The 20000-nt window shown below is 41.4% G+C and overlaps 1 protein-coding gene across 1 annotated transcript in view; it reads right to left on the bottom strand.

Moving 5' to 3' along the window:
* Window positions 1-20000, bottom strand: part of nek11 (NIMA-related kinase 11) — a 55774-nt gene that overhangs the window by 29445 nt on the left and 6329 nt on the right. Inside the window, exons 3-7 of the mRNA XM_054620911.1 lie at window positions 14694-14859; window positions 5405-5523; window positions 4923-4987; window positions 2922-3048; window positions 289-438 (exon numbers count right to left, since the gene is read on the bottom strand). Of these exons, the coding sequence (XP_054476886.1) occupies window positions 289-438; window positions 2922-3048; window positions 4923-4987; window positions 5405-5523; window positions 14694-14859 (627 nt within the window). The remainder of the gene's footprint in view (window positions 1-288; window positions 439-2921; window positions 3049-4922; window positions 4988-5404; window positions 5524-14693; window positions 14860-20000) is intronic.

Genomic DNA, 20000 nt, shown 5'->3' with positions numbered 1-20000 from the left:
ATATCCATTAAAATGAAAGACTTCTGTTATTTCTCCTCCATCTCATCACAGTAACATGAGTCTGAAGTCTTTAGTTCTCTAGTTCAGAGGGTGGAGGTTCAGATTCAGCCCATCTGTTCTCCTCTTCCTCTGAGGAGATCTTCATCATCCTCTCCTCCTCTGTGCTGAGCTCAGTAATCACATGTATTTACATAATAATACATCAGAGTAGTCTGACAAAGAGGAGAGGAACCCCTCAGTGACTTCACAGTAAAGTTTGCTCCTCCTCCTCCTCCTCCTCCTCCTCACCTCCTCATGACAGAGTTCAGGTCCTCAGAGTATCCCGAGGGCAGCGTCGGGGTTTCTCCCTCCACGATCTTCATCACCACAGACAGGAAGTTAGGACCCTGGAAGGCGTGAGTCAGGGAGCAGAGCTCATGGAGGAGGCAGCCCAGAGCCCTGACACACAACAACACGTTACACACAACAATACACAACACGTTACACACAACAATACACAACACGTTACACACAACAATACACAACACGTTACACAACAATACACAACACATTACACACCAGAATGCAGAAAGCAACACACACACACACACAATGCAACATAACACAACGCTACACCATACGCATTATGAAGAGAAGTCTCCAGATGAACCCATCAAATCTGCTTATAACAGGTGTTTTGAATGATGAATCTACTTCATCATCCTCAATAAGAGGTGCATCTGCATCTGTTTATTGTTATTATTATTATCATTATTATTATTATTATTATTATTAATAAAGGTAACAACCCCTGGAGAGATGCCAACAAAAACAGGCTGTAACTTCAGTGAACAAAATCAACATGTGATTTTTCGAGAGCGTCAGTATTGGCGTTGAAGGAAAGTTACAGCAGTGTGTAAGGAAGATGCAATATCAACGGAGGGCTTAAATAGTGGTATTGTCAATAAACCAATCATAAGAACGAGACCGCAACATGGAATAATCAACATTGGACTATATGACTGTTTTTTTGCGTTGTTGGAAAAACAGTTAGTGGATTAAAAATGAGACTAAAAGACAAAACACATTCTCATCTCTTCACATAGAAGCATTGGTGAATCCCATAAGTCAACAAAATAACAACAAATGGTGGAGATGAACAAGTATGAAATGACTAATAAAGGATTATCTTATCTTATCTTAAGAGGAAATCGGTTCTTGTATCTCTTCCTGCATGAGGACATCATGTCATCATGATGGCGCCAAAATATGTTTAACCCTTTCATGTCATCATCATGAACATCCGTCGTTAAGTCAAACAATCATTGATTATTATAAACCGATGATTATGAACCAACAGAGAGAGAACCAGAGAAGAAGACTTCTGTTTCTCTCTGTTTGTTTACTTCATTAATGACCTGCTTCTCTCTGCCTCCTCCTCCCTAATTAGCTCCGCCTGTTGATTAGCTCCGTAACCAACAGAACAACATGTGTCTCCTCCGTCACACTCAGACAACCTGCAGCTGTTCTCCACTAATGATCCATCACTCAGTAATAACTCATTACTACACATGTTTATTAATACTTTAACATGCATCCATCAGTGTAGTAGTAGTTACTGATCCACATCATGTGGTACTGACAGGGTCGGGGGGGTCAGAGCTGAAACTATATGAACAAACACAATATGAAAGTTTGTTCTCATGGGGGAGAGAGAGAGAGAGAGGGAGAGGGAGATAGAGAGAGACAGAGAGAGATAGAGAGAGATAGAGAGATAGATAGATAGAGACAGAGAGAGAGAGAGATCTCTTCTCTAGTTAAGAATCTCTATTTAACGACCTTTGACCTTTGACCTCTGCTCTCTGTAGATCACTTCAGTCTGTTTCTCTCACAGACGAGGACACTGATATCCGTGTGATTTGTTTATGAAACTCTTTGCTGTGACAGAAGCTCATAAATAAATCACACACCAACTCTGATCAGATCCCCTGAAAGCAGCATCTGAATATCATCATTTTTCATGATTATTTAGATTCCTGAAATAATGAGGGGTTAGAGTTACTGTCCCGTCATACAGTAGTGATGGTGCATTTACTGCCCCGTCATACGGTAGTGATGGTGCGTTTACTGCCCCGTCATACAGTAGTGATGGTGCATTTACTGTCCCATCCTACAGTAGTGATGGTGCGTTTACTGCCCCGTCATACAGTAGTGATGGTGCATTTACTGCCCCGTCCTACAGTAGTGATGGTGCATTTACTGTCCCATCCTACAGTAGTGATGGTGCGTTTACTGCCCCGTCATACAGTAGTGATGGTGCATTTATTGCCCCGTCATACAGTAGTGATGGTGTGTTTACTGCCCCGTCCTACAGTAGTGATGGTGCGTTTACTGCCCCATCCTACGGTAGTGATGGTGCGTTTACTGTCCCATCCTACAGTAGTGATGGTGCGTTTACTGTCCCATCATACGGTAGCGATGGTGTGTAACTGCAGGTAACCATGGAAACAGGATTGCTTAATGATTCTAACTAACGTGACGACATTCTGTCTTCGGTTTCATGTAAACCAGTAACATGTCTGTAGAATCACAGACGGGAGATTAATTAAGAATCGTTTTCCTTCCTGCAGCAACAGAAACTAGATCTATTCCTCGCTCTCCACCTGCAGGAGTCCAATCATATTTCCCATGATGCACCTGTGCAGCCTCAGGCTCCTAACCAATCACATCAGAGGAAAACAAGCTGTGCTCCTTCTGTAAAAAAATATGTATTTCTACCAGAAGGTCCTGAAGTCAGAAAGAATCCAGAGAACAACACATTGTTAGTTTTGTGTTTTCATGAGATGTGTTTTCATAAGAAAAGTATAATAACATAAGTCAGACTGAAAGGGTAAAGGTCACCAGATGTCAGCCTTAAAGGTTAAGATAAAGGTAAAGGTCACCAGATGTCAGACTTGGAGTCGTAGCCGTGGTGGCTCAGCACCTCGGGGCTCATGTAGTAGGGCGTCCCTGTGAAGGTGGTGGCCAGGTCACATGACCCCATCAGCAGGCAGGAAACTCCAAAGTCACCTGGAAACAGACGACAACAACACACGCATTAAAATACAAACTCATCCTCTGGAGAGCAGGAACGAGAGCTGGATACAGATTATTAAGACAAAATATAATCAATAAATGATGTGTTATTATAGATTTAACGAGCCAGAAGTATATAAAGGCAAGGATAAAGAAATATATATTTTTTTACCATTTACTCCTGAAAGGTACTATATTTTAGTTTAGTTACAATAGATTTATATTCATTAGCTTCCTACCTTTTTGGTTTGTAATTCTTTGAACAGCAGGACTCAGACAAACCAATTATTTAAAATGACTAAAATGTTGGCTAAAACTTATACACAATTTAATAAAACACATCAGGAGCTAAAATGAACACTGTGACGTTCAGATGAGATAAGATAATCCTTTATTAGTCTCACAGTGGGGAACATTGCAGGATTACAGCAACATAGTGGAGAGGGCAAACAAAAAGAGACAAAAGCTAAAAAAAACAAGAAAAGTATAATAAAGAAGTTAAGTATATATAGTAAAGGTAGAATGAATAAGTTTAAAAAATATTCAAGGCTAGTATTTCATACATGACATTATTTGTTCTCCACATGGCTATTTTTGGTCGTTCATATTAAAGTCATAAAGAGTAAAAACATGTGTGGTAGACGTCTCGTCTGGCAGCGTTATGAGAAAGGCTGAAACATCACAACTCAAACAAACAGGAAATGAATGTTGAGAAAAATGTCTGTTGTTGATTTATTTAAAAAAAGATCTGTGCCGTCCAGCTTTGAGTGAACAATATTGGTTTCAGTGAACGAAGAACACAGTGTGTTCTTAAGAACAAGTAATATCTCGGTTCTTTTGTGAAGAAAAAATACATGTATAAGAAAAAGACTTTTGGAAGTCGTGAATCGATCAGAATCTCAGCAGATAAGATCCTTTTTCTTACATGAGTTCTTATTTTTTTATCGCAAATATGTAAAAAAAAAAATGAAAAGGCTGATAGGCTCCTTTTATAAATTGAATCATTTTTTGTCATGAGATAGACATAAAACTTTGACATATATCTTAAATTAAATAATTCCAATAAGTATTTTCAGTATTTTAGGTCAAACAAAAGATTTAAATAAAAAACAAAAAATCTAAAGTAACCAATTTCTTGGATTACGGCCGTCGCCATCTTGTTTTTTTATCAACCAGTGAACAGGAAGTGACCATATATGGACTGAGGAGGAGTGACGTAGAGACGCCGTATACGTCTCTGGTGTGGACCTGTCAATCAGTGTGTAGCCCCGCCCTAAAGCATCCCCTGCTTTATGGTCTGTTTGACTCTAAATGGAGCATCATTTACTAAATGAACATCATGCTGTATTGAAGAAGACTTGAAACTAGAGATTGAGACCATAAACTCATGTTTACAATGTTTACTGAGGGAATAAATCAAGAGAGAAGTAGAGTCATTTTCTCATAGACTTCTATACAACCAGAGGAGTCGCCCCCTGGTGGACAGCAGAGAGAATGCAGCTTTAACACACTGCTGTCAGGGTAAAACACAGTCAGTGTGGATGAGACATGAATATAAATGAGTCCTCAGTTGTTCCAGATCCTCTGTGGTTAGTTTTCCGTCCGTACAGCCACTGATCAGAGAGTTCACTCTCCAAACACAGAGCGGCTCTCTGCTGCCTAAATATGGACTCATCATTAACAGCTCTATTCATAGTCCTGGTATTCCTAGAAAGAGATACTCTAACACACACACACACACACACACACACACACACACACACACACACACACACACACACACACACACACACACACACACACACACACACACACACACAGAATTCCCATGAGCCTTTGCAGCTCCGGCGTCAGAGGAGGAAACTCACCGATCTTAACGAGGTTTCTCTTCAGGAACACGTTCTTGGCCTTGAGGTCTCTGTGGAGGACTCGCCTGCAGAGAGCAGAGCATCACCTTCATTTATCAGATAATCAGAATTTATGGATCGATCAATAACTGACCAGAGACCGAACATGTCCGTCCAGGTCATTACATCCGCTGACTGGTTGACCTTTGACCTCCAGCCAGCCGCTGTAATGAAGCTGTGGCACATGAGGTAGAGCGCTTGACCCGCTTGAACCCGTGGTTCGAACCCCTCTACAGGCAACATGCCGAGTTGCTCCCCGGGCGCTTCATCGCAGCCCACTGCTCCTCCGGGATGGGTCAGATGCAGAGAACCGAATTTCCCCATTGTGGGACTAATAAAGGCTTAATTATTATTATTATTATAATAATCCAGTAAAACGTTAAATATGCAGCAGAAGGAAGAAGTTGGATGGATACTTGTTGCCATGGCGACCGTCTCTTCACCTGTCATGCATGTAGTGAAGGCCGAGCAGCAGCTGGATGAGCCAATCAACAACCTGGATCTCTGGGAGGCTCCGCCCAGCTCGTCTCACCTCCTCGAGTTTACAGTCCAGATCCCGGTCCTGACCGGGGGGGAGGGAGGGAGAGGAGAGAGGGAGAAAGGGAAGGAAGGGTAGAAGATAGAGAGAAAGAGAGAAAGAGAGAAAGAGAGAGAGAAGGAGGGAGTAAGTAGGGAAGAGAAGGAAAGAGGGGGAGTGAGTTGTTTCCAATGTGTTAGCTGTAATCTCTCAGCAGACACTCAACTGTCCTACTGTTATTACAGACACCTGAACTAACCACAGACGCTCATCTCTCTTTGCTGTTAGCTCGCGAACGTCTAGGGTTTCTGGGAAATGGTGTTTGTTTGAGGCGAGGCATTTATTTAAACAGCACATTTGAAACAAAGAGACTTCTTCAAACTGCTTCATATCCCCAAAGAAAAACTTTAAAACAACTCAGAGACAATAAGCAATAAAAACGAGAATAACATTCATTTAAAATTAGATGAAATGAAATCAAACACACAGGAGGCGAGCAGAAACACAGTTACGCTGCAGTAATGAGTTGTACGTTTCCCCAAATGCAGCAGAGGAAATCAAAGTGCAGTAGAGAAACCAATCAATCAGAGGACCAGGAGGCTCGTCTAGATGTAATGGCTCTAGAGCAGCAGGCTTCTCCATGTGTGCAGTAAAGGTTAGAAACACAGACGGAGTCTTTGTAATCAGGGTTTTTATTATTCTTGACGTTCAGGTTTTAATTCAATTCAGTTTATGTTGTAGAGCCCAGAATCACAAATTACAAATTTGCCTCAGAGGGCTTTAAATCTGTACACATGAGACATCCTCTGTCCTTACACCCTCACATCCTCTGTCCTTAGACCCTCACCTCCTCTGTCCTTACACCCTCACATCCTCTGTCCTTACACCCTCACATCCTCTGTCCTTAGACCCTCACATCCTCTGTCCTTAGACCCTCACATCCTCTGTCCTTAGACCCTCACATCCTCTGTCCTTAGACCCTCACATCCTCTGTCCTTAGACCCTCACATCCTCTGTCCTTAGACCCTCACATCCTCTGTCCTTAGACCCTCACATCCTCTGTCCTTAGACCCTCACATCCTCTGTCCTTAGACCCTCACCATCCTCTGTCCTTAGACCCTCACATCCTCTGTCCTTAGACCCTCACATCCTCTGTCCTTAGACCCTCACATCCTCTGTCCTTAGACCCTCACATCCTCTGTCCTTAGACCCTCACCTCCTCTGTCCTTAGACCCTCACATCCTCTGTCCTTACACCCTCACATCCTCTGTCCTTACACCCTCACCATCCTCTGTCCTTAGACCCTCACATCCTCTGTCCTTACACCCTCACATCCTCTGTCCTTAGACCCTCACATCCTCTGTCCTTAGACCCTCACATCCTCTGTCCTTAGACCCTCACATCCTCTGTCCTTCACCATCCTCTGTCCTTCCCTCACATCCTCTGGCACTTAGACCCTCACATCCTCTGTCCTTACACCCTCAAAAACCCTAAAAAACCCCTTTAACAGGGAGAAAAAAGGAAGAAACCTCTGGGAGAACGACAGAGGAGGGATCCTTCTCCAGGATGGACAGAATGCAATAGATGTCATGTGACCAGAATGAACAGCATAACAGAGATACAACACATTCAATGTATATGACATAAATGATTCATATAATAAGACTACTTATAATAACAGCAGCAATTATTACAGTAGAATTATAGTTATGAAAATAGGGATAGTTTTACTTCGGCTCTCTATAGTATTTGTGAAACCTTTTTTATTTCACAGTTGTTTTGAGGGAAAGAAAGGTTAACAGAAGCTTCTGACTCCTCAGACTGAACTCATTGAACCATGAAGGAGATTCTCTGTAAAACACATTTAATCTGCCGTATAAGTAAACATCATGCATTCTTCTGTTTTATAACCAGGCTCAATTTCTCTGTTCGCTTTCTTCTCTAATAGGCTGCAGTGAAACCCCAGAGCCCTCCACAACTCTGCAGGGAATTGTGGGTAATGGTCTAACTAGAAACAATAGCTGTGAGGGTCTCGGAGAGCACGAGCTCTTTGATTGGACGGAGATCATGTTTCAGTGTGTGTGTGTGTGTGTGTGTGTGTGTGTGTGTGTGTGTGTGTCAGTTTTATATCTGCTTTTAAAATCAAACTGTATGAAAAATCGACAGTTTTTTCGGTAAGATGTGAATTCTCAGAGCTGCAGCTTCCTGACGGTGTTCATATTTATACTGGTGAACAAACGCAATAAAGAAAAACCCTTCAGGCCATGTTGAAGCTGCAGGGGGAGGACAGCCGCTAACGAGGGAGGAGGAGGGGAGGATGGAGATCACCGTCGAGTGACGTCCACGAGGAGAAAACACCTCGAGAGAGAAGAAGAGGTGTGAGCTTCATTAGTGGAGAGGAGAGAGGAAGAAGACAGAAGCTGCTGTAATCAAGACAGCGAGAGATGAAAAGAAAAATAATCAAAAGGTGGAAGGATGGAGGAGGAGAGGGGGAGATTCTATTTCATATTATTGCTTCATTTTACCTCACATGATCCAAAACAGAAATGATGGAGGTTTTGGGGATAGAAAGCAGAGCAGAGGAACTGTTTTGTTCTAAAAATGAGTCCTCAGAGATGTTCAGACTCTTTTAGATGATAGTTTTGTATTCGTGGCACATTCCTCTAAATTTGCAGCTTAGTTTCCAAAAGGCCCGTGTTCTCCAGCTTTATATCTTCTTATTATGGCTCATGAGGGTCGGTATCTGTGTTAGAGGTACAACGGATCATAAAACGATCGGTTTGGATCAGCATGAAAGAAGAAAAAAAGGAGAAAATATGACTTTTAGATCCCTGATCACAATTTTCCCCAAAATCATTTCAACACTCTGAAGTCATTAAACCATCAAAAATACTAAATGTTACACTTTTACTTTGTTCAAGTAATTTATAGTGTGCAAAATGATAAGGAAATACAATATTATGTTTATGGATTAAACAGATCTTTTCATTATTAGTGTTAATGATGTGTTATAATCTTAGAGCTAGTGTTAGGAAGTTAAACATCATAATTCATCTCTAATATCTATTTTATATTAATGTGAAAACATCTTCAAACTACTGGATTTATTCTAGTTTATCACCAACACTACATTTTACAGATTACATGTGAACACATCATGATAACGTTATAATTTACCTTCAACCAATACTCATTTAACTGAACAGAGCCTGAACGCATCATAATGTAACTGAACTGAACCTCCTCCTGTTAGCCGTTAGAGGTGCTGCTAACGTTACTAGCTCTCCTCCTGTTAATGTTTCAATCTCTTCATTTAATCTTTTATTCTCTTTATTTAATGTTTTATTATCTTTATTTAATGTTTCTTGTTGGTCACAGTAGCGGTGCAGTGACGTAATGTCATGATGTTTTCACGGATGTTTCACTGGACGGCTCATCCTCCTGTATACCGGTGTGCCGGATTCCCGGTGTTTTTCACGGTACCGGTACGGTGGACCAGAAAAACCCGGCTCAACCTCCTATAGCTAGCATAGCTAGAGGAGGTTGAGCCGTCTGGGAGCTAGAGGAGACGTCCCAGGTAGAATCCCGGTGACCGGGAAATAGGTTCCGCGACCACCGCGCATTGCATGCCGGTATTATTATTATTATTATTTATTTTTTATTTTTTTTATAATTATTTTTTTTTTTTTTGTAAATTCAATAACTTTATTGAGACATTTCTTCATACATATAAACGAAAGATCATTATCTTTATTTAATGTTTTATTTTCTTTATTCAATGTTTCGTGTTTGTCACAGTAGCCGGGTATTATTATTATTATTATTATTTTTATTTTATTTTTAAATTCAATAACTTTATTGAGACATTTGTTCATACATATAAACGAAAGATCATTATCTTTATTTAATGTTTTATTTTCTTTATTTAATGTTTCGTGTTTGTCACAGTAGCGGTGCAGTGACGTCATGTCATGATGTTTTCACGGATGTTTCACTGGACGGCTCATCCTCCTGTATACCGGTGTGCCGGATTCCGGTGTTTTTCACGGTACCGGTACCGGTGGATTGGCCGGCTCAACCTCCTATAGCTAGCACAAAGCTAGAGGAGGTTGAGCCGTCTGGGAGCTAGAGGAGCCGTCCCGGTAGAATCCCGGTGACCGGGAAATAGGTTCCGGCGATCACCGCGCATTGCATGCCGGGTATTATTTTTTTATTTTTTTTATTTTATTTTTTTAAAAAAAATTAAAAAATAATAACTTTATTGAGACATTTGTTTTTTTTTAAATTCAATAACTTTATTGAGTGTATTATTATTATTATTATTATTATTTTTATTTATTTTTAAATTCAATAACTTTATTGAGACATTTGTTCATACATATAAACGAAAGATCATTATCTTTATTTAATGTTTTATTTTCTTCATTTAATGTTTCGTGTTTGTCACAGTAGCGGTGCAGTGACGTAATGTCATGATGTTTTCACGGATGTTTCACTGGACGGCTCATCCTCCTGTATACCGGTGTGCCGGATTCCCGGTGTTTTTCACGGTACTGGTACCGGTGGACCGGCCGGCTCAACCTCCTATAGCTAGCATAGCTAGAGGAGGTTGAGCCGTCTGGGAGCTAGAGGAGCCGTCCCGGTAGAATCCCGGTGACCGGGAAATAGGTTCCGGCGATCACCGCGCATTGCATGCCGGGTAGTTTTTTTTTTTAAAAAAAAAAATAAATAATAATAATAATATTTTTTTTTTAAATTCAATAACTTTATTGAGACATTTGTTCATACATATAAACGAAAGATCATTATCTTTATTTAATGTTTTATTTTCTTTATTTAATGTTTCATGTTTGTCACAGTAGCGGTGCAGTGACGTAATGTCATGATGTTTTCACGGATGTTTCACTGGACGGCTCATCCTCCTGTATACCGGTGTGCCGGATTCCCGGTGTTTTTCACGGTACCGGTACCGGTGGACCGGCCGGCTCAACCTCCTCTAGCTAGCATAGCTAGAGGAGGTTGAGCCGTCTGGGAGCTAGTGGAGACGTCCCGGTAGAATCCCGGTGACCGGGAAATAGGTTCCGGCGATCACCGCGCATTGCATGCCGGGTAGTTTTTTTGTTTTTAAAAAAAAAAAAAAATAATAATAATTTTATTTTTTTTTTTTTAAATTCAATAACTTTATTGAGACATTTGTTCATACATATAAACGAAAGATCATTATCTTTATTTAATGTTTTATTTTCTTCATTTAATGTTTCGTGTTTGTCACAGTAGCGGTGCAGTGACGTCATGTCATGATGTTTTCACGGATGTTTCACTGGACGGCTCATCCTCCTGTATACCGGTGTGCCGGATTCCCGGTGTTTTTCACGGTACCGGTACCGGTGGACCGCCGGCTCAACCTCCTATAGCTAGCATAGCTAGAGGAGGTTGAGCCGTCTGGGAGCTAGAGGAGCCGTCCCGGTAGAATCCCGGTGACCGGGAAATAGGTTCCGGCGATCACCGCGCATTGCATGCCGGGTAGTTTTTTGTTTTTAAAAAAAAAAAAAATAATAATAATTATATTTTTTTTAAATTCAATAACTTTATTGAGACATTTGTTCATACATATAAACGAAAGATCATTATCTTTATTTAATGTTTTATTTTCTTCATTTAATGTTTCGTGTTTGTCACAGTAGCGGTGCAGTGACGTCATGTCATGATGTTTTCACGGATGTTTCACTGGACGGCTCATCCTCCTGTATACCGGTGTGCCGGATTCCCGGTGTTTTTCACGGTACCGGTACCGGTGGACCGGCCGGCTCAACCTCCTATAGCTAGCATAGCTAGAGGAGGTTGAGCCGTCTGGGAGCTAGTGGAGACGTCCCAGTAGAATCCCGGTGACTTTATTTAATGTTTCATTCTCTTCATTTAATCGGGTTTTATTCTCTTTATTTAATGTTTTATTTTTTTATTTAATGTTTCATTATCATTTGTTTACATATTCTCTTTATTTAATGTTTTATTCTCTTTATTTAATGTTTTTTTGCTAACATTACTAGCTCTCCTCCTGTTAGCTGTTATTCACGGATGTTTGCTAACATTACTAGCTCTCCTCCTGTTTTAGCGGTTGACGACAGCTCTTTGTTCATAGCATGTAAACGTTACCAGAGAATGTCTAATATGAGGAGAACTGGCACTCTCGGGTTATTTCCGGACTGTTTAATAATTTTGACCATTTATCCAGAATGAATGGGAGCCAACGGGGTTTTATCCTCAGAATCCACTTTTCTCACGATGTAATTTTTTGTCAAGTAATTTTAAAGTTGCTATCAAAGGGTGGGGCTAAAATAATAAACTCAGCTGAATATTGCATTTTTTAAGGTCACGTATCTGTTCTAAAAAGGTGTTCAAAATATGCGATGACGTCACACTGTCAGAGGTACTCTTTACGGCAGTTTCTGAATCACTTCGGCATTCCTTTTATTAACATATAATAGTATTATATATATATATATAATATAAATACAGTACGCAAAAATAACTTCGACGGAAAGTCCTCCTTAAGATAATGTTTCCGATGCGCTTCAGCTTCAGATGCCGTCAAGAGGGGTCTCTGGTCGTAATCAGTCGCAAGTCCGTCCCTGACCAATCAGCATCATTAGCAGAATGCTAGCGTTTACGGCCAACAACGGCCCAAACTGTAAGAAATCGAAAGGACATAAGTACTCACTCATTTGACTTTTGAACCATAATCTATATTGAACTTGCGGAATCTACAATAAAATTTGCGATATTTCAACGACAAGCAGGTGAAAGAGGCATAATTAGCTGTTTAGCCTGATAGACTCCCATTCAATCTGACTCGCCCGCGATCACTCCCAGTGGATGTCTCATGGAACTACAACCAAAATCGGTACAATGGGGCGTATAGGGAGTCTCCAGGCTGTTCGTAGACGGGCTGTTAACGTTACTAGCTCTCCTCCTGTTAGCGGTGCTGCTAACGTTACTAGCTCTCCTCCTGTTAGCCGTTAGCGGTGCTGCTAACGTTACTAGCTCTCCTGTTGATTTAAACACAGATTGGTTGTTTACAAGGTAACATTATCAGATCAGAGACTAGAAAAGCATAAATGAAGTCCTGATCTCACGTTTTACTGAATATTGGAGGATAACGATCGTCAGTAAAACTTTATTTACACTGTGATGGTTAACGATAAACTGTGGAATTAATCAGCGGTTCACATGAGGTGGATCAGTACGGATCAGGGATCGACAACGGTCCGTTACTGAACACTAACAACTCATTCAACAACCTGGCAGGACTTCTTAATCTGCATGTGAGCCGTTCTACCCCGAGTGAAGGAGTTCAAGTACCTCGGGGTGTTGTTGAAGAGAGAGGGTAACATGGTATCATGTCAGCAGTAATAATGGTCTCTGAGGGGGAAGAGGGAGCTAGACCGGAGGGTAAAGATCTCCTTTTAGGTTTACTGGACACGTTCAACCGGTGGAAGTAAAGCCAGAACACGCTGGAGGGCCTAGATATCCGGTCTGGTCTGGGAACGCCTCGGGGTCCTCCAGACGGAGGGCTGGATGTTAACGGTGCTCACTAATCACCTCATGAAGGGAGTCTGGTTTTGAGGCATACTTTCAGTTTTGGCACTTTTGGGCTTTAAAATGCAGGTAGAGCTGATGTGTCTCGGCCATGTAGTTCTACGCACAAATGTGGTTTCACACTGTAGCAACTCGGGCTAGTCAGTTAGCTTCATCAGGTGTGTTAATAATGTCTGCAGAGTCCTCATTTGCTACCGCTGAACCCTGTTTTTACCATAACATTGGTTTAGTCCGAAATTTCGTACTTTAGTGCGGCACTTAAAACCGTATCTGTTTTTTTATCACGTTCAAAACCTCAGGATGGAACCAATAATATTTGAGTTGCATACCTTTTAAATACAGTATTCAAACAATGGTAGCCTGTCATCAGTGTGTGAATGGGTGAATGATATGTAATATACTACTGATTGTAAGTCGCTTTGGATAAAAGCGTCTGCTAAATGACTGTAATGTAATGTAATGTAATGCAGGCATAAATATCCCACAATGCAATGCGGTGGTGACTACAACATTCATAACGGACGATGTTGGACAACTCTGTAAGCTCAAAAACGCTTCAATGTTAGTGTTACAGTTCACTTTGATGGCGTATATATATATATATATATATATATATATATATATATATATATATATACATTATATGTTTCCAATTAGTTTAGACTTTATGATTCTTATAAATTGTCATTTGGTGATGTGAGGTTGGCATGGTTACACGTTTTCCAACCAGCAAGGAGGCTCTTAGGATGTGACGTGGTAATTATAGTTCAGTGCGTCCGTAAAGATACATACTACTGTTTATTCACAAAAAAGTATGCTGAGCAATTATAGAAATATTGAATATGTAGTGAAGATAATCTGGTTTCGGACGCAGCGTTGGAGCACAATACTGAAGCTGTGAGGCGTTCGAACTAACGAGCTTCCTCCCTGAACATCTTCTCAACTGGAGCAGACAGTTTGTCACATGCAGGAAAAAACTAAACTCTTATAAATAACTGTGTGTGTGTGTGTGTGTGTGTGTGTGTGTGTGTGTGTGTGTGTGTGTGTGTGTGTGTGTGTGTGTGTAGAGTAAACAATCTGCTGAGAGCAAAAAAACGTTTGTATTTGTAGAGAGAAGTTGGAGGTTTTCCCATTCACGTCAATGGAGTCAAGAGTTTGATTGCACAGCAGCATCTAGTGGACGTTAGAGGAGCTGCAGAGAGACACCTCAGCTCTGACTTCACTCATTGCAGAACAGACTGTGTTTAGAAGATGAAGAGTGTTGGACATCTGTTGTTCTTTGTGAAGGATGCGTCCACAAAGTTTTGGCTGGATCAGTTCACAACTTGTTGAAAAATCTTGCTTGGAAACAAACAGATGGGTGAATTCTGTGAGGACGGTATCAATACTCTTTGGATGCCAATCAACGAAATCTGTCAGTTATGTAAAGCTTGCATTGAATTACTTGGTCAGATTATTAATTTTGCTCTTTTCGGTCTAGTATTTAGTCAAAAGTTTTCTAAAGTGACTTTGTGTTCAGACTAACTTATGTTGTAGAATAGAAAACAGGGAATTTATAGAAATACAAATTCCTCACAATAGTTTGAGCAACAGCAGTAAAACAGCGTGGATGTGGTTACCTGGCAGAACTCGGTGATGATGCAGAAGGCGTCTCTCTCCAGGAAGCTGTGGTAGAAGGTGAGGATGGCCGGGTGGTGCAGCTGAGACAGCAGCTGGGCTTCCTGCGTCGCTCGGACCGTCTCGTCAGGTCGAAGGTCACCAAGAGGAATCTGTTTCAACACCTTCCTGGAGACAGAGGTCAAAGGTCAAACAAATGAGACCAGACGGCAACCTCCGGGTCTGAGATGTGAAGTCAGTGTTTCATGTGTTAAAGATGCATTCTCTCTGCTGTCCATCAGGGGCGACTCCTCTGGATTCAGATTATTAATATACCTTCTTCGTACACCAACATTAGACTAGTGCAGTATCCAATCAGGCCAATTGATTGGCCTCCTGAGGTTGCTGTTAGCAGCGTTGTGGAGAACCGCTCACTGCTCACTGTTGACTCCAGAGAAGTGAAGAAGAGTTTGGTTGTAACGTTAGAAGGTTCAGCAGCAGAAGTCTGCCCACAGCCTTTGAGGAGGACTTTTTTGCTCCATGGCATCACGTGACGGACCAGGAAGTTGTAATTCCGCCGTTTGACCTCCTATGTAAAAATATTTATGGAGGTTTGGTCTGGACCAGGTGGAAACCTCCGGTTCTGCAGAGTGCAGTCAAAGCTTCCTGTGTTAAAGCTGCATTCTCTCTCCTGTCCACCAGGGGGCGACTCCTCTGGTTGTATAGAAGTCTATGAGAAAATGACTCTACTTCTCTCTTGATTTATTCCCTCAGTAAACATTGTAAACATGAGTTTATGGTCTCAATCTCTAGTTTCAAGTCTTCTTCAATACAGCATGATGTTCATTTAGTAAATGATGCTCCATTTAGAGTCAAACAGACCATAAAGCAGGGGATGCTTTAGGGCGGGGCTACACACTGATTGACAGGTCCACACCAGAGACGTATACGGCGTCTCTACGTCACTCCTCCTCAGTCCATATATGGTCACGATATGAGATATCTATCTATCCATCTATCCATCGATCCATCTATCGATCGATCGATCGATCGATCGATCGATAGATGTAGGTTTAACAGTTAACGTCCCAGCATAATCTTTGAATTATGAATGTTTGTGGGTCTTCCTCAGATCCAGACTGAAGACCTGCTAATGTTAGCACGATGCTAAAAGGAGAGCAGAGGAGCAGTGAGGGTATCTACGCTCTCTCTCTCTCCTCCTCCTCCTCCTCCTCCTCCTGGGGGAGTTCACCAGCTGCTCCTCCCCCAGCGACCGTCTCCTCTCTGCTCTTATTAAATTGGTGAGCAGGTCAGCAGGTGAAATGGAGGTTCTGGTTCATTAGCACAGCACCACTTAAAAACATCTTCAGAGCAGCGGAGTCAAACTGTGGATGTTTCCTTCTGAAATACGAGCCGTTCACTGCATTCAAATAATCAAATCATCTGAAGTCATTTCTGCCTCCGACATCCTGCTCTCACTTTAAAGTGTTTCTGAACAGTCTATAGAAATCATATTATTATTTTTCAAATGAAACATTTAGAAAACCTTCAGCAGGTTAGGTTTAGCAGCTGCACTATAACGGTTTAGCTAAAAAACATTTTAGCAGCTTTTACTGTGTATTTCAGCGACATGAGCATAAGGTTTGAAAATTGATTATAATACATTTATAGCAGGAAATTGAACTAAATGTGTTATTAAATCATTGATGGTCCACTATAGCTGTTAGAAAAGCTTTAGCAAGTTCAGTTTAGCAGCTTTTTAAAGGTTAAGTTAACATTAACGCTAGCTTCTTAGCAGCTAAACCGCTTTGGTTCAGGTTAGCCAACAGTTGAGTTTAGTAGTTAAAATAGTGGTTTAGTAGCCAAATCCCATATGTTCAAATGAATTCTTTAGTTTAACAACTAAACCACTTTGTTTCAGGTTTAATTAGTTCATTAACGTTAAGCAGGTTAAACTGTTTCTTTCAGCTGAACAGTTCCCAGCAGATAAACCATTGTGGTTCAAGTTAGCTAGCACAACAGGTTGTAACAAGGTTTTCACAGCGTTTATAGAAGTTATATGTTATGTAATGATATTTATGGTGTTTTTGATGTACTTTGGTGCTTTGGCTTCTGTAGAATGTTCTTTCATATATCTCGTTGGATGTTTCCCTCCCCTGAGCTGTCATGTGTCCTCTGCACAGTGATTGGGCTGAAACAGACCTCAGGTGTTTGGACACTCAATTAAGGGTTCAGGGAGAAACCAAGCGGTAGAGAAGGGAGGGGTGTTTGGTTTGCTTTTCGTTGTTTATTTCCTTTTGACTTGAAGTAATTTGAGTTTGGCGTTTTTGCACCGAATGTTGATTTTTAATGTATGTTTTGTGTGAGTTTAGAAGGTAAAGTCAGCTTTAGACACCCCTGTATCTTCATTGTGGTACAGTCCAGGTCACAGCCAGGCTATAAAAAGCTTTGTCATATTTTTGACCAAAGCCATGTTTGCCTTATATTTCAGCATTACAGTTGGGGAAATAAAATGTAACTGTAGCTGCTAATCCTCCCAGAAGATTAACGTTTTTATTTCAGGTCAGTGTTTCGTTAATAATTAATAAAATCCTCTCTTGTCACAACAGCTTTTCAGGGAAACACAGTTCAGGTTGACAGAACATCAGCCGTCAGTCTCTGAGCTGCTGCGAGGCCTCGTCAACCTCGTTAACTCCACCTGACACAGGTACGACTGACGCACACACACACACCACACAGACACACACACCACACACACACACACACACACACACACACACACCACACACACACACACACCACACAGACACACACACCACACACACACACACACACACACCATACAGACACACACACACACACACACACACAGACACACACACACATACAGCGTCTCTGGTGTGGACCTGTCAATCAGTGTGTAGCCCCGCCCTAAAGCATCCCCTGCTTTATGGTCTGTTTGACTCTAAATGGAGCATCATTTACTAAATGAACATCATGCTGTATTGAAGAAGACTTGAAACTAGAGATTGAGACCATAAACTCATGTTTACAATGTTTACTGAGGGAATAAATCAAGAGAGAAGTAGAGTCATTTTCTCATAGACTTCTATACAACCAGAGGAGTCGCCCCCTGGTGGACAGGAGAGAGAATGCAGCTTTAACACAAGTAGTGACTTCAGTTTACAGAACTGGAGGTTGCTGCCTGTTTAAAACCAAGCCCTTCCTGTTTCTGGTCTGCTGTCAGCCTTCTCCTTTTTCTTCTTCTTCTTCTCCTTTTTCTCTGGTTGTTAACGAGCAGCATTGTAGAGTCCCAGCTCTTTCGGGTTGAACCCTCCAGCAGTGTCTCTGTGGTTGCAGGTTGAAATCCTCCCTCCTCCTGTCGTCTCGATGCTTCGTGGACTCTCAGAGTTTTTTGTCTCGTAGAGAAACATCTCGGCTTTAATCAGAGTCTCACGCTTAAAACAGGCTTTCACTTTGGTTGCATAGCAACAGAGAGCCGGGCGATTCACACCGGAGAGAGAAGCAGATCTGAGTGACGAATGAATGGAACAAAGTTTTGGTTGCAGATTATAAATTCCAGGCTGTGAATCAGATTTCCCAGCAGCCTCTTGGCTTCGACAAAGAATCAAATGTGTGAGCGGTCACTTCCTGTTTGGACAGGTTGATGTGAGGGTTTGTGTTCTGGTGTCATCAGAGACCTTCTGCTCCTCCAGAGTGTCACCACACAGAGAAGGACTTCAGGCGTCAGAGTCTTTAAAGGGAAGTTTGTTGTTTTCTGATGACGGAAACATTTGATGAGCAACATGACGGCCGACTGCAGCTTTAAGAAAAGATTCAACTCTTTATTATAGATTATAGGAGTTTTAATACCTAAAGACCTGCAGATTAACTGCTACTTTTACTTCGCCTCCACTACACCTCAGAGGTAAATATTGTACTTTGTACTGTACTTCATCACAAAGGTAAATATTGTACTTTTTACTACATTAAAGAGGTAAATATTGTACTTTGTACTGTATTACATCTCAGAGGTAAATATTGCACAGCTTTAGTTTTTCTTTCCTGTCCTCTCGACATACTTTAACTTCAGAAAGGTTTGAATGCAGGACTTGGACTTGTTGCAGAGTACTTTCACAGTGTAGTATTAGTACTGTTGAACAGTGATCAAGTGAAATAAATCGAGTACAACCAGAAGAAGGAAACAATCGTCACCTCTCTCAGCGGGACGTCACCCTGCAGCAGGCGTTTGACTCGCCCGCTTTAACAACATAATTAAGAAGATAACGGGGAGTCGGGAGGGATGGATGGGGGGGGGGGTGAAGACGTTTGTCTCAGTGTGAGTCCTCCGGGGTTCTGATTCTCTCTGAGAGCTTCTATCAGCGCTGTTTTCTGTTGTAGCAGGTGATCAACACTCTGAAACTTCTTGTTCCTCACTGAGGAGGAGATCTGCCTCCAAGCTCCGCCTGCACGCTGAGCAGAAGATGGCAAACAGGAAGTGAATTAATCAGAACTTTTGACACAACATAAAGTGGGATGCGAGTTCTGTCGGGGGGGGCGAGGCGGTTTGTAGACGCTTTGAGCTCGGTGATCGATCACTCAGCAGCTCGCTGACGGAGTGTTTAGGAGGAAGTCACAGAACAGCAGAGCTCCTGTAAACACTGAGACACATAATACTCCTTATAATACTCCTTATAATACTCCTCAGATCACTGTGGACAAGAAGGAATATGATATAAGTATGAATACCACACTGAGAAAGCACTCCACTACAAAAGCTGTCAGACAAATGTAGTGAAGTAAAAGTACAATATTTAGTCTGAGATCCACCAATAGGGTCCAGAGAAATTAAAATAAAACAAAACAAAACAAAACAAAACAAAACAAAACAAAACAAAACAAAACAAAACAAAATTAAATTAAATTAAATTAAATTAAATTAAATTAAATTAAATTAAATTAAATTAAATTAATCAATCATTGCCATAAGAAATATCTGTCACACAAAAACATTCCCCTGGCTTCAGACAGAACTGTGTTCCCTGGCCGAGACAAAAACTTGCAGCCAATCATCAACCTTTTTCCCAGCATGCTTTGCAGCAGCCTCAGCCGGCTGCAAACAGAGAGTTCAGGTGCAAACGGACGGAGTCGTCGTCCATCGGCTGAGTCTCACAGCTGCTCCGACCTCCTCTGAGGAATCATCTCGCTGAGACGGCGTCATGTGTCGTCAAGCAGAACTCACAGTGTTTGTGTCGATCTCTTCAGGACAAAGAGTTTCACAATCAACAACAGATACAAAGTGAGCGATAAGACTGAGAACTAAAACCACG

This window comes from Anoplopoma fimbria, chromosome 20, assembly GCF_027596085.1.
Source record: "Anoplopoma fimbria isolate UVic2021 breed Golden Eagle Sablefish chromosome 20, Afim_UVic_2022, whole genome shotgun sequence".
In the NCBI taxonomy this organism is placed as follows: domain Eukaryota; kingdom Metazoa; phylum Chordata; class Actinopteri; order Perciformes; family Anoplopomatidae; genus Anoplopoma; species Anoplopoma fimbria.
This window is presented reverse-complemented; position numbering and strand designations above follow the sequence as displayed.